The sequence below is a fragment of the Chrysochloris asiatica genome, unplaced genomic scaffold (assembly GCF_000296735.1).
Source record: "Chrysochloris asiatica unplaced genomic scaffold, ChrAsi1.0 scaffold00003, whole genome shotgun sequence".
Classification (NCBI taxonomy): domain Eukaryota; kingdom Metazoa; phylum Chordata; class Mammalia; order Afrosoricida; family Chrysochloridae; genus Chrysochloris; species Chrysochloris asiatica.
The window spans coordinates 30,438,442-30,452,285 of NW_006408521.1; the positions used below are offsets into that span (position 1 = coordinate 30,438,442).

At 39.5% G+C, this 13,844-nt stretch overlaps 1 protein-coding gene across 2 annotated transcripts in view; it reads right to left on the reverse strand.

Moving 5' to 3' along the window:
• Positions 1-13,844, reverse strand: part of NT5C2 (5'-nucleotidase, cytosolic II) — a 120,258-nt gene that overhangs the window by 74,453 nt on the left and 31,961 nt on the right. The window contains exon 1 of one of the 2 annotated variants that reach the window (XM_006831306.1): positions 4,307-4,646. The exons of the other annotated variant lie outside the window; for it this stretch is intronic. Within the exon in view, the coding sequence (XP_006831369.1) occupies positions 4,307-4,320 (14 nt within the window). The 5' untranslated portion in view covers positions 4,321-4,646. Of the gene's footprint in view, positions 1-4,306; positions 4,647-13,844 lie in introns of those variants that run through there. 2 annotated transcript variants of the gene reach the window in all.

A 13,844-nucleotide genomic window follows, 5' to 3' on the forward strand; every position in this document is an offset into this window, starting at 1 on the left:
CATGGAGGGGATTGTAACCATGGCAATGAGACAATATATACGATAGAATGAATGTAAAACTAATGTTCTCCCATGTAAACTGTCACATAATTCACAATAAATCATTTAAGAAAAAAAAAAAAGGAATATGTAGAAGCTTGGAAGGCTTACAGCTAGGGGAATTTGTAGCATAATCAACAAATCCATTGCTTTCTAATTAAAGACGCTCAGCTGCTCCCTGAACCACCATCTTGTGAAAGACCAAGCAGGAGAAGGATCAGAACAGCCACAAACGCCTGACAGAACCGCGGAGATACAGGTGTGGACATTCTTTTTTTGGTATCTGGTTCACTGGTCTCTCACTGTCTTCGCACCTCCATTCTGGTGACCATAGGGGATGCCTGAGCGAATGGACACCCCACCCCCACACCTGGAGGGTTCTACTACGCATGCACACAGATCTCCTCGAAATTTAAAGTGACAGTTTCCACTTAAAACCACATGGCCACCACTCATCTGTCAGTTTGTTGCACTGTGGTGTCTTGAGAGTTGCTGTGATTCTGAGAGCTATGCCTCTGGTATTTTAAACACCAGCAGGGTCACCCATGGGGGACAGGTTTCAGATGAGCTTCCAGACAAAGACAGAATAGTAAGAAAGAGTGACAAACTACTTCCAAATATTTAGTCACTGAAAACCTTACGAATAGCAGAGAAACACTGTCAGATACAGTGCTGGAAAATGAGCCCCTCAGGTTGGAAGGCACTCAAAATGTGACTAAGAGCTGCCTCCTCAAAGTAGAGTTGACCATGATGATGCAAATGGAGTAAAGCCCATGGGAGAAAAGCTCATGGGACCTTCATTTGCTCATGGGGCACAACTCAAAATGAAGAGAAACAGCTGTAAACATCCAGTGAAAATTGGAACATGGAATATACAAAGTATGAATCTGGGAAAATTGGAAGTTGTCAAAAATGAAATTGAATGAACGCATCAACATCGACATCTTAGGCATTAGTGAGCTGAAATGGACTGGTATTGGCCATTTAGAATCTGACAACCACATGGTTTACTATGCCGGAATGAAAAATTGAAGAGGAATGGTGTTGATTCATTGTCAAAAAGAACATATCCAGATCAATCATGAGGTACAACGCTGTATGTAATAGGATAATATCCATGCGCCTACTGGGAAGCCCAGTTAATACCACTATTATTCAATTTACGCACCAACCACTAAAGTCAGTGAGGATGAAAAAGAAGAATTCTGTCATGTCTGCGACATTCCAATTCATTGGTCTAATTACACAATTAGTGCTCTGTCCTATCTACTAGTTCACTGTGTAGTACCTGGGATCTTCAAAGCTTGCAAGCAGCCACCTAAGGCCTAACAATTGATCTCTATTCACCTGGAGCAACAGGGAGAAAGGACAGTCAGAAATAGGAGAAGGATATGGAATGTGTAGCTAATTGCCTCCAGGAATAACTGTCTTCTTTACCATAACAGCAAAAGAAATGGGTGGTACCTGACTACCAATATTGACCATTTTGATCAAATATTCCATAGAAGAATCCTGATCAAAATAGGGGAAATGCAGAGGAAAATTTCAAATTCTCATGGACTCTAGACATTCTGGAGACATGGAGGGTAGATTAACTCTTGAAACGATTTTTATCATCTTTAAACCCTAAACTAAGAAATCCCTTGAAGCCTTCTTAAAACCAAGTAATCATTTAACTTAACTAATAAAAAAGGTCTGCCTTGAGCACTATGCTCTTTTAAGAACTGTCTATATAGCGGGAGAAAGATGAGGCTTTCTACTCCCGTAAAGATTTACACCCTCGGAAACCCTGTACAGGGTCGCTATCGGTCGGAACCGACTTGATGGCACATAACAACAACAACATATAGCCATAGTATTTTCAATAACCTCATATGCATGGGAAAGCTGGACAGTGAATAAGGAAGACCATAGAAGAATTGATGCTTTTGAGTTATGGTGTTGGAGGAGAATACTGAAAGTGCCATGGGCTGCCAAAAGAACCAATAGATCCGTTTTGGAAGAAGTGCAGCCAGAGTGCTCCTTGGAGGCCAAGATGGCCAAACTTCGTCTCTCATACTTTGGACATACTGTCAGGAGGGACCAGTCACTGGAGAAGGATATCATGTGTGGTATGGTGGAGGGACAGAGAAAAAGAGGAAGACCCCCAACGAGATGGATTGGCCAAGAGGCAGCATTGATGAACTCAAGCGTGGCAACAGCAGTGAAGTTGACCCAGGATCAGGCAGTGTTTCGTTCTGCTGTGCATAGGGTCGCTATGGGTTGGTACTGACTCGAAGGCACCTAACAACAACAACAACATATGGGATCAAATTGACAACAGCAACTCAAAATGTTAGACAGGAACCTGAGGGGGCAGTGTTTATGTCAATGGAGAACTCAGGAAGGGAGGGTAAGTGTGGTGCATCTAGAAGAATGGAATCAAAGTTACTAAATTGTACATGTAGAAACTGTTGAATTATCATGTATATTTTCTCAACAACAAAATTAATTAAACTTTTTTTTTTTTTTTTTTGCTTTTCATAATTTTTACGTTCAGTGAAACCTCAAAATTCTAATGATTCTATGTTGTTACTGTTGTGCCATGGAGTTATTTATGACTCATCGTGACCCTGTGTAGGGTTTCCAAGAGGCTCCTGGTGAGTTTGAACCACCAACCTTGTGGATTTCAGTAAGATGTCTAAAATTAATAGAGGATTAGTACGCCTGACTGTTTTCTTTATTCAATAATAAAGTAAAAATAGCAGTAAAGACGCCACTCTTCCACCAAACTCTCCTCTGATCACTCTGCCTGTCCACGCCCACCATGGCTACCATTCAGCAGCTGGTAGGAAGACGGCACCCGGCAGAGAGCAAAAGGCTTTGATGAAAACATGAAGGAAACAGCATTGGGAATGGCTCACTACTGACAGAAAAACCCTCACCATAAAAACTGAAAGCACTTTGAAAACAACATAATTTTCTTAACCTGTGAGAAAAGTTTGAAGAAACAACAGCTGACGGCAGAAAAACTTAAAAAGACTCTCTGCAACTTTACAGATGGTACCTTAGTTCAACACTAGGAGTGGGATGGGAAGGAAAAGCACAATAACAAAAAAAGTAAAAGATGAGAAATTAATTGTGGAATGTGTTATGAAAAATGTCACCTATATGTGGACCTATGAAAAAGTAGAATAAAAATTCCATGTTTACTTTGAATAGGAATTAACTATGAGAATGAACAAGCTCAGTTCAATGAGCAAATCCCCACACTGCCTTTTTTTTTAATTACCGTATTTAATTATTTATCTCACAAATATTTACATGCAAGTGTTTCAAAGTGTTGGTTTAGTTAGACTCATCCCTTTAATTAGTAAATAAATGTGTTTGTGCTAATTAAAAAAAAAAGTAGGGTGGGCCAATTTCATTTTTATCATAATCACTTTATGGTTCTATTAAATTATTTTTTGAGTGCAAATCTGAAACCACTTTAAAATTTCTTGTACAACAAAAGAACTTGAAAAAGAACTAAATGCTTCCAGAAAATAAAAAATATAATCTTATTTTAAAAGAGTTTGCTTGGGGATCTACATTTTATTTAATCAAAGGGGATGTCTCTCTAAAATTAACCAGTTCTAATTTTATTTGAAGGCTAGGAATAAGACCATTAGCAAGCAGCATGCAGACATTAACTTAAATGTCAGCTACATTAGTGGTCACAAAAAGAATCAGTAACAATTCAGACTCTGAACCATAAGAGAAAATCATCTAAGAACAATTTAAAAAACTAACAGAACCATTTTATATTTCAAAGTAAAGAGGAATAGGGAATTCTATTATAAATTACGTTTTTTTAACTACCCAGAGAAAGAAACAAAATCCCATTCTAAATTTTACTCAATCTTTCTTATCATTTTCTATAGGTACAATTAATAACTATTAAGCCTTTAAATTTTAACTTCACTCATTCCTATGTAAAATTCTTTGATGAGCCACCACTGCTTCCAATCTTCATAAACACTCCCTTACTACAAAAGAGCAGTTATCGCAAAGGCAGCGCTTGTTGTATCTTACTAAATTCCTATTAAGACTATCCATTCTCAATGCTGCTTTTCAAAATAGCAGTACAGTAGATTACACAGGAAACAATGTAAGCCTTGCACTCAATTTCTTTCAGTCTCTGCCTCTATCTCCACTCTCAGTCTAGCAGCACTGATTATTAATTCTTCACTCAAGACCAGCACACCTCTCTTGGCTTTGGCTGAGAAAGAAAAAAAATATCACTTACCCTTCCTTAGACATTCTCAAAAATCTACTTCTTCTGGATGAGAATACAGGATCAACAAACAAGCCTTACTGATCCTCTTGAGAACTGTACCTCATTTGTTAAAGCACAGAACTCAGGCCCTTGAGAGGCCCAACAAATTTGGGCACAATGCCGAAGCCTAACCAGGCACTATCTCAGTAACCAATATTCTCAGCTTTAAATGCTTGAGAACTCAAGAATATTTTTTTTTTTAATAGAGAGAAAGAAAAATAGCTAGTGGCCTTAACTGAATAAGACTGCCCAGTTTAGAAAGGAGACAATCCTCTCTAAATGGCAAGTTCCTGTAAAAGACAGGAATCGTTACTGGCAAACACAGAAAAAGCAAATTTACCCCCTAACGAGGCCCTCCAAAAGTACGCAAACAATATGAGTTTCACGGCATCCAGCAGTCCTAGTTGACCCAAATCATTTTTAGTTTACTCTTGAAGCATAGAGGGGAACAACAAGATAAATAATTTTATGTTTTAATTATCAGTTTAGTTTTTTCCTTCCTTAGAAAATGAATAACATGAAGTACAAGAGAAGGAAGTATTTTTGTGCCGATCACATTACAGGAGGAACCTAAAGTATTTCCACACTGAGATCTTTTTTTTTCTCCTCTCCTGATTTCATTAACTGCTTTTAAGGAAAACAACTGTGTTCACAAATATTTATTCAACCGCTAGAAATATTCAGCTTATCTAAAAAGAAATTTTTACATAATTTGGATATGTAAAAATTTGGAGAATAAATCTAGAACATTCTAAAGATTGATTTCAAATCTCTGAGCAAGCGGAGGTTTGAAAGAAAAACATCTGCAACATTCCTGCCTCCTGACCAACATAATGCACAGGGATTATGCAACAAGGAAAGAAATAATCAGGTCTGCTAAAGTCGAAGAATACTGGGATGGCAGTATTCTCCTAGTGATTACTCAAATTAAAAAGAAAATACATATACCTTACCTTAAAGAAACACTACTTGAATTTAAAAACCCTTTATCTCTTTAAATATTATTTCAATATCTTACCACAACAGTTCCTTTTAGTTAGAATATTTAAACATTCACCACCAAATTAAAATCCCTACTAAATATTGTAAAATCAACTAAGATTATTTTCAGTTTCTTTAGAAAAGAATGGCATGGGCACTGGAATCAGACAGAACTGGATTTTAAAGACAGAACTAGATTCAAATACTAGCTATTTTTTCTTTCTGGCTGTGGAACCCTAAAAAAGCTATTTAACCTAAGTCTGAGACTCTTTATCTGTAACTGGTTGCCATCAAACTGATTCCAACTCATAGCAACCCTATGTTGTTGTGTGCTGTCAAGATGATTCTTACTCAAAGCAACTCTACGTAAGGTTTTTAAGGCTGTTAATCTTATTGAGAGCAGAAAACCTCATCTCTCTCCATCTGAGCAGCTAGTAGATTCAAGCTGCTGACCTGTGTGTGGTTAGCAACCCAACACAAAATTCACCATGTTGGCGATCCTATCTGGTGGTTTGTCAGTTTGCAACTGAGCACTTTAATCACTGAGTCACTAGGGTACTTTATAGAAAAGGGATACTATCTGGCAGTGCTGTTGTCTGTCATATTTAAGTACTCTCAAGAACTACTGTAACTTGGAGGGGAGTGGGAACAGGGTATTGGATTGTCAAGCTTTACCTGACCAATATAAATCCTTTTAAAAATCCATATCATGAATTTTACATGAAACTGAAGGGCTTTCATTGACTGCCTCCAACCAAATTCAATACACACAAGAATAAAAACTGAAAAAAAGCATAAAAACTGAGTATTTTTTAAATGATGAAATTATTTAAGCATACTAATCTCCCTTAAGGAGCTCTGGTAGCGTAGTGGTTACAAATAGGGCTGCGAGCTGCAAGGTCAGCAGTTCGAAACTACCAGTGGTTCCACGGGAGAAAGATGAGGTGGTCTGCTCCCGTAAAGATTTACAGCCTCGGAAACCCTGTGTAGGGTCGCTATGAGTCAGAACCGACTCCACGGCACATAACAACAACAATCTCCCTTGGCTTCCCTGAGTTTTCAGCTCATGTATCACAGCTCAGTGTGGTGGGAATAAATTTAATACAATGACATTTTAAGACTTAAATACTTGCAAAGAAAAAAAAAAATCCTCACTTGACTATAGAGGGCACACATTTACAAGAGCTCGTGGTTCAAACCAACCTTGCAATCCAGTGCTTATTCTACAGCGTCACACCAGAACTCCAAAATATACATGTATACGTATGTACAAATGAGTACACATAAAACTGGTAAAATCTGAGTTAAGATTGGTAAATCTTTACAGGAGCAAAAAGCCTTATCTCTCTCCCATGGAGCACTGATGTTTTCGAACTCCTGACCTTGAGGTTAGCAGCCCAACTGTAACCCACTATGCTACCAGTGCTCCTTAAACTTGATATACTTCTCTTCATAGACAAAAGACTGCCCAGTTCTGTGCCATCCGCACAATCATCATGTTATGTTTGAGCCCACCACTGAAGCCACTGTAACAATCCATGTCCCCACTTTTGGGATCTACAGTTAATCATATTCGGATATGCTTTAATTTCCTAATGGATATAATAACAGTTAAAGTTCTCTTTTAAAAATCTTTGGAAATAAAGCCAATGCTGTAATTCAGGTTTTTTACTCTTAGACCAAATTTCATTACACATCTCCAAAGCCATCTCAAAACTACAGTGGATCTACCCATCAGTGTTTCTCAAAACGTTTTTCCAGATCAGATAATTTGAACCAACTTTTCCGCTGAAGGCTAAAAAAAGCTGGGAGACTTTTTTTTACAATTTTCTGAAATTTAGAAAACTATAAAGTATATTAAGGAATTACCAAACTGTGACCTGAAAAAGATAAAAATCCAGAAATGAGACCTGAAATCCTGGGCATTTTCTGTTGAAAAAGTTGAGTGGCACTTTTGACAGCCTCAATGGGTTAAAGGGGACAAAAGTTGAAGGTTAGAGACTGCCAAACACCCTGTACTGTGGGATGACAATTCCAAAGTCCATGCAGTAAGACAGTCCCTACATGAACAGCAGTCCTGCTTCAAGTCTTCTAGAATGTCCAGAAAAATGTTAAATCCTGACAATGCATTAAGATGATTATCATATGGCCAGTGCCCCCAGGTGCTTAACAGAAGATAATCATTTTTAAAATGCAAAGTATGATACACAAAGATAACTACATACATGGGTCAAAAAGACACATGAATAACTAGCAAGAAACACAAAGACACTGAAACAGGGACATCACATACAGCAAAAATCAAATGCAGACTATAAAATGTCTATGCTTCCTATGGTCAAGGAGATTAAAGTTTAAGATTTTCAAATGTTTAATAGATAAATGATACAGGAAATTTGGGGGGGAAATCCAAACTAAAATTTTGAAATTGCCAAATTATAAAACCAAAATCAAGAATCCCATTTAAAGATTTAATAGCTCAGACCTACTGAAAATAAACCTAGTAAACTGGAAGGCTGTTGTTAGCTGCTGTTGTGTCAATTTGGACTCATGATGACCCATGTGTGTTGAGGAGAACTGCTCCGTAGCAGGTCACCTGACCTGTCTTCCAAGGCACCTCTGGGTGAGTTTGAATAGTTAAAAAAAAACTTCCAGAATATGATATTGTAAAGAAAAACAGAAAATTACAAACCGAAGAATAAGAGGAGTACAGAGGATACAGTTTGAAAGCTTATATGTATTAGAGTTTCAGAAGAGGAAAGAATGGGTCACAGGCAATATACAGGGGGGAAAAAAAGAGAATTTTACCAAATTGGTGTGGCATTGTACATTAATGCGCTGGACTGCAAGGTCAATTTGAACCACAAGGTTGGCGGTTCAAACTCCCAACTGCTCCTCAGAAACCCTATACAGGGTGAGTATGAATTATAAGTGACTCGGCTGCACTTAACAATAACAATCAGAGACAAGTACAGAAATCAAGATGTTTAATGAATCTCAAGCAAGATAAACAAAAAGTAATCCTAATCCTGAGGCCCATCCAGAGCATTCTGAGGTGGGACATTCCCATTTGAAAGGGCAAGCAGACCAGCCTGGAACAGCTAGAGGTACTTTCAAGAAAATACTTCTTGAAATAAAGGCCAGCAGGAAAAATTCAAAACAAAAATGGCAGTCTGCTTGTCCTTTCAGGTGGGAATTTCCCATCTCTGGAGATCTGAATGTGGTTCAGGCTTCCACCTATAGTCTTATGTACTGCAGAGGCTCCGCAGGAAGCCTCCTTCACTGGGCACGTTGTAGCCCCATTTTAGGTATTCCAATCAGTTATAGGCAGAAGACAGACTTACAAGCTTTCTATGGTGATGCTTTTCGCTATTCCTTTCTCTCCCCCTCCAGTGTCTATTTTATAATAGAATGCAAGGAAAACCAAGATTCAAAAGACAGCCAAGCATCTTAATATTATTTCCCCCTTTTCCACATTCCAACCATGGCTCGATCTCTGTATTCCAGAACCCTGTTGTTCTCACGTTGTGCATATATCATTATTTACCTTTGTCTCACTTAGCCCATTGAGACCTGTCTAATTGTTCTCCCATCTGCTTTGTTCTTCCATTCCCCTCTCCCTACTTGTATATTGCCCCCTCCCTAGCACCCAAACTATCCTGAGTCTAATCCCTGCCCTGTGCTCCACCTTCCCCTCCCTCCCCTCACCCACCCTTGGAAGCAGTAGCTCAAAAGTGGGAACAAGTCCTAACAGCAAGAATCATTCCCACACCCTCCACACAGAGTAGACAGGGATAGGCAACTTGGACACTGGTTACCCAAAATGGGGGGTGGGGGACTACAAAGGCAAGAAGTGACTGGCTTACAAGCTTTCAAGAGGGAACCTAGATCCAGAGGGCCTGGAGGAAGGTAGAATCTCCAGTGAGTAGTATTCAATCTGACTAGCCGGGGCTGATGCAATGAAATGCAGATGGGTCTCTTGTGATACAACAGTGAATAACTGTTATCAGGACTGAATGTGAGGGTTGGAAATGTAAAGGTAGACGTTTTATAGCAAGGAGGGGAGTGATTAACTTTTCAGTCTAGGAGCAGAGGTCCCTAGGACCATCAAGGGAGAAGAGCAGAGAGCGAGACCCTACCCAGAGAAGCAGTGATGTCTGAAATGGAGCCAGAGATGATGATGTGGAGCTATGGAGCAGCTGGAGACTTTAGATCCAGAGAGGGAGAGGACTGTGTGCTGAAGACCTGGGGCGCACAGGGGAAGGATTGCATGGAGGGGATTGTAACCATGGCAATGATACGATATACGATAGAATGAATGTAAAACCAATGTTCTCCCATGTAAACTATCACATAATTAAAAAAAAAAAAGGCAGTCTGATTGGCTACAAAAGAACAAGCAAGTTGTTGACCAGGGAGCCAGCAAGGCAAGCAATCAAGTCCCTTCAGGAAAAGCCCCGCTCCAAGACTGCAACTCAAAGGGAACACACGAGAAAGCATGTAAGCTTGCTGTCGACCACAGTGGTCTAGTGGTGAGTGGAAGAGGGGGAAAGGCAGCAATGAAGAAATGGGCTGAGTTCAACCATAGTCTATGCACTCCTGTTGACCAGTAGATGAGAAAGAGAAGAGAAAGGGCTGATTGGTCCAAAGCGTGGTGAGACCTGGGGACACTTGAGCCCATGGACAAGGACATAGCCACAGAGGGCTAGAGCTGACAGTGAAGCATCCAGCTGATATGAAGTGAGGGGAGACACACAAAAACGAAGATACTGAGCCCATGGACAAAGACATAGTCACAGAGGGCTAGAGCTGAGAGTGAAACATCCAATTGATATGAAGTTGAGAGGAGATGCATGCATCCAAACTTGCCGATAGTAACCATCTGACCTAGTTTCGATGGCTGAATGATCAGAACTCAAATAGAAGATTAAAAAAAAAAATTTTTTTTTTATAAAGGAAACAAGTGTAAATTGCTACAATTTGATGAACTTGACCAATATTTATGGATGCAGTTATGTTGTTGTTGTTGTTGTTGTTGTTGTATGTTGTTGTTATGTGCCGTGGAGTCGGTTCCAACTCACAGCAACCCTGTACAGGGTTTCCAAGGCTGTAAATCTTGACAGGAGCAGAAAGCCTCATCTTTCTCCCACAGAACAGCTGGTAGTTTCAAACTGCTGACCTTGTAGCCCACAGCCTGATTCGTAATCACTACGCTACCAGAGCTCCTTGTTGTAGTATAGTAGCTCAAAATACCAACTGAGAGGGAAGGAGTCTTCACATCATTATAATTCTATCCCATCTGTATACAGGATTGATATGGACAGGCAACTTAGACATTGGCTACCTAAAATGACGGGGGGGAGGGGGGGGCGATAAAGGCACGAAGTGACTGGCTTCATGTTCAAGAGAGAGTTTAGTTTCAGAGTGTACGGGGGAAGGTAGAATCTCCACTGAAGAGTTTTCATATTGTCTAGATAGGTCTGGTGAAAGGAGATGGGGATAATATTCTTATGATTCAATAGTGAGTAACTGTTATCATGACTAACTGCAATTGTCACAACAGTAAAAGTAGAAGTTTTGTAACAAAAAGGGGGGAGTAGTTAATTTTAGAGTCCAGAAACAGAGGAGAAGAGCATAAGCAGAATGTGGGACCTTATCCAAAGAAGCAATGACACCAGAGATGGAAACGGAGATGAGGACTCTAGACTCATGGAAAGAGAAAGGCTGTGTAACGGCCAGGAGGCAGGCTTGCAAAATGTGCCCTTTGGTTGTTTAAATGATTATCTATTCCTGAGTGTTTCTGTGTACACACACCCTGCCAAAAACAAAAAAAGAAGTTGAACGATGATGGAGGAGATTGTAATCATAGCAATAAAAAGATCAGTGTAAAAATGATGTTCTCCCATGTAAGCTATCACTCAATTCACAATAAAAACATTAAAAAATAATAATAATTAATCCTACATTGGTTAACCAACCAATTTGGAAGGAACATGGAAGGAAGTGTTATTTATTGTATGCCTTTTGCATAGTTCTGACTTTAAAAAATTATTTCACATTGTTGTTGTTAAGTGCCGTCAATTCGGTTCTGACCCATATAGGGTTTCTGAGGAGTAGCTGATGGGTTTGAACCAACAACTTTGCGGTTAAAACTAACCCTGTAGTCCAGCGCATTATCCTGCAATGCCACACTAGGACTCGAACAATTACACTTCCTGCATACACCCAAGAGAAGTGAAAACATAGGTCCACAGGAAAACTTGTACCTGAATATTCATTGTAGCATTATTCATAATGGCTACAAAGTAGGGAAAAAACCTACAGAGATATAAAACAAAATGTGGTGTATAATGGACTTATTATTGGGCAAAAAAAAAAAAAAAGGAATGAGGCACTGGTGCATGCTACAACACAGATGATCTTGAAAACACTATGCTAGAAGTCAGAAGGCTGCATATTATATAATTCCATTTGTATGAACTGTCCAGAATAGGTACATCCACAGACGCAGAAAGTAGATTATTAGTTCCAGTTCTGGAGTAGAGAAAGGAGGAAAGAATGGGAAGTGACTACTAATGAGTACAGGGTTTCTTTTTATTTATCTTTTAAACTATTTATTGTGAATTTAGTGAAGGTTTATGGCAAAGATCATCAGTTTTACATTCAACAAATTATACACTAAGTTTCATTAAAATGATTCCAATTCCCTCCATGGAGAAGGACATAATGTTTAGTAGGATGGAGGGTCAGAGAAGAGGGGGAAGATCCCTACTGAGATGGACTGGCCAGGTAGCAGCATTAATGGACTCAAGCATGGCAACAATAGTGAGGTTGGCCCAGGATCAGGCAGTGTTTTGTTCTGCTATGAGTCAGTACTGACTCAATGGCACCTAGCAGCGCAACAACCATCATTTAACAGTATTTACCTCTGTTCACTAACTCTTGACCTCCTCAGGGTTTCTTTTTAGAATAATTAAAATGTTCTGGAATAGATAGTAGTGATGACTACACAACCTTGTCCAGCAAACTAAGAGCCACTGAATTGCACACTTAAAGTGTTTATCATGTGAATTATACCTGGTTGAATAAGTACAGTAAAAGAATACAACCTTGTTGTACACTTTTCTTAATTTTAAACCATTCAGTGTTCTATGTTCTGTTCGAACACCTGCCTCTTGGTCCAGGTACAGATTTCTCATGAGAACAATTAAATGTTCCAGAATACTCATACTTCGCAATGTTGTCCATAGCTTGTCATGATCCACACAATCAAAAGCGTTTGCACAATCAACAAAGCACAGGTAAACATCTTTCTGAGATTCTCTGCTTTCAGCCAAGATCCATCAGACATCAGCAGTGATATCCCTTGTTCCACGGCCTCTTCTGAATCCAACTTGAACCACTGGAAGTTCAATGTCAATGTATGCTTGCAGCCGTTTCTGTATTACCTTTAGTAAAACTTTACTCACATGGGATATCAGAGATTGTCCAATGACTTCCACATTCCGTTGGGTCACCTCTCTTTGGAATGGGTATAAATACAGATCTCCTCACCATACTTATTCAACTGTATGCTGAGCAAATAATCCGCGAAACTGGGTTATATGAAGAAAAACATGGCATCAGGATTGGAGGAAGACTCATTAACAACCTGCGATATGCAGATGATACAACCTTGCTTGCTGAAAGTGAAGAGGACTTAAAATGTTTACTGATGAAGATCAAAGAGCACACTCTTCGGTATGGATTACATCTCAATGTCAAGAAAACAAAAATCCTCACCACTGGACCAATAAGCAACATTCTTATCAACAGACAAAAAACTGAAGTTGTCAAGGACTTCACTCTTCTTGGATCAACTATCAACACTCATGGAAGCAGCAGTCAAGAAATCAAACAATGTATTGCATTAGGAAAATCTGCTGCACAAGACCTTTTTAAAGTGTTGAAGAGCAAAGATGTCAGCTTGAGGCCTAAGGTGTACCTGACCCAAGCCATGGTATTTACAATAACCTCATATGCATGAGAAAGCTGGACAGTGAATAAGGAAGACCACAGAAGAATTGATACTTTTGAGTTATGGTATTGGAGGAGAACATTCAAAGTGCCATGGGCTGCCAAAAGAACCAACAGGTCTGTTTTGGAAGAAGTTCAGCCAGAGTGCTCCTTGGAGGCAAGGATGGCCAAACTTCATCTCTCATACTTCGGACATAGTGTCAGGAGGGCCCAGTCACTGGAATAGGATATTATGTAAGGTAGAGGGTCAGAGAAAAAGAAGAAGACCCCCAACAAGACGGATTGGCCAAATGGCAGCATCAATGGACTCAAGTACGGCAACAGTAGTGAGGCTGGCCAAGGGCTGCCATGAGTTGGTACTGACAAGATGGCACCTAACAACAACAAAAGGACTTCTGGTAGTGTAGTGGTTATGAATTGGGCTGCTAACCTCAAGGTCAGCAGTTCAAAACTACCAAAGATAAGGCTTTCTGCACCCGTAAAGATATACAGCTCCGGAAACCCTGTGTAG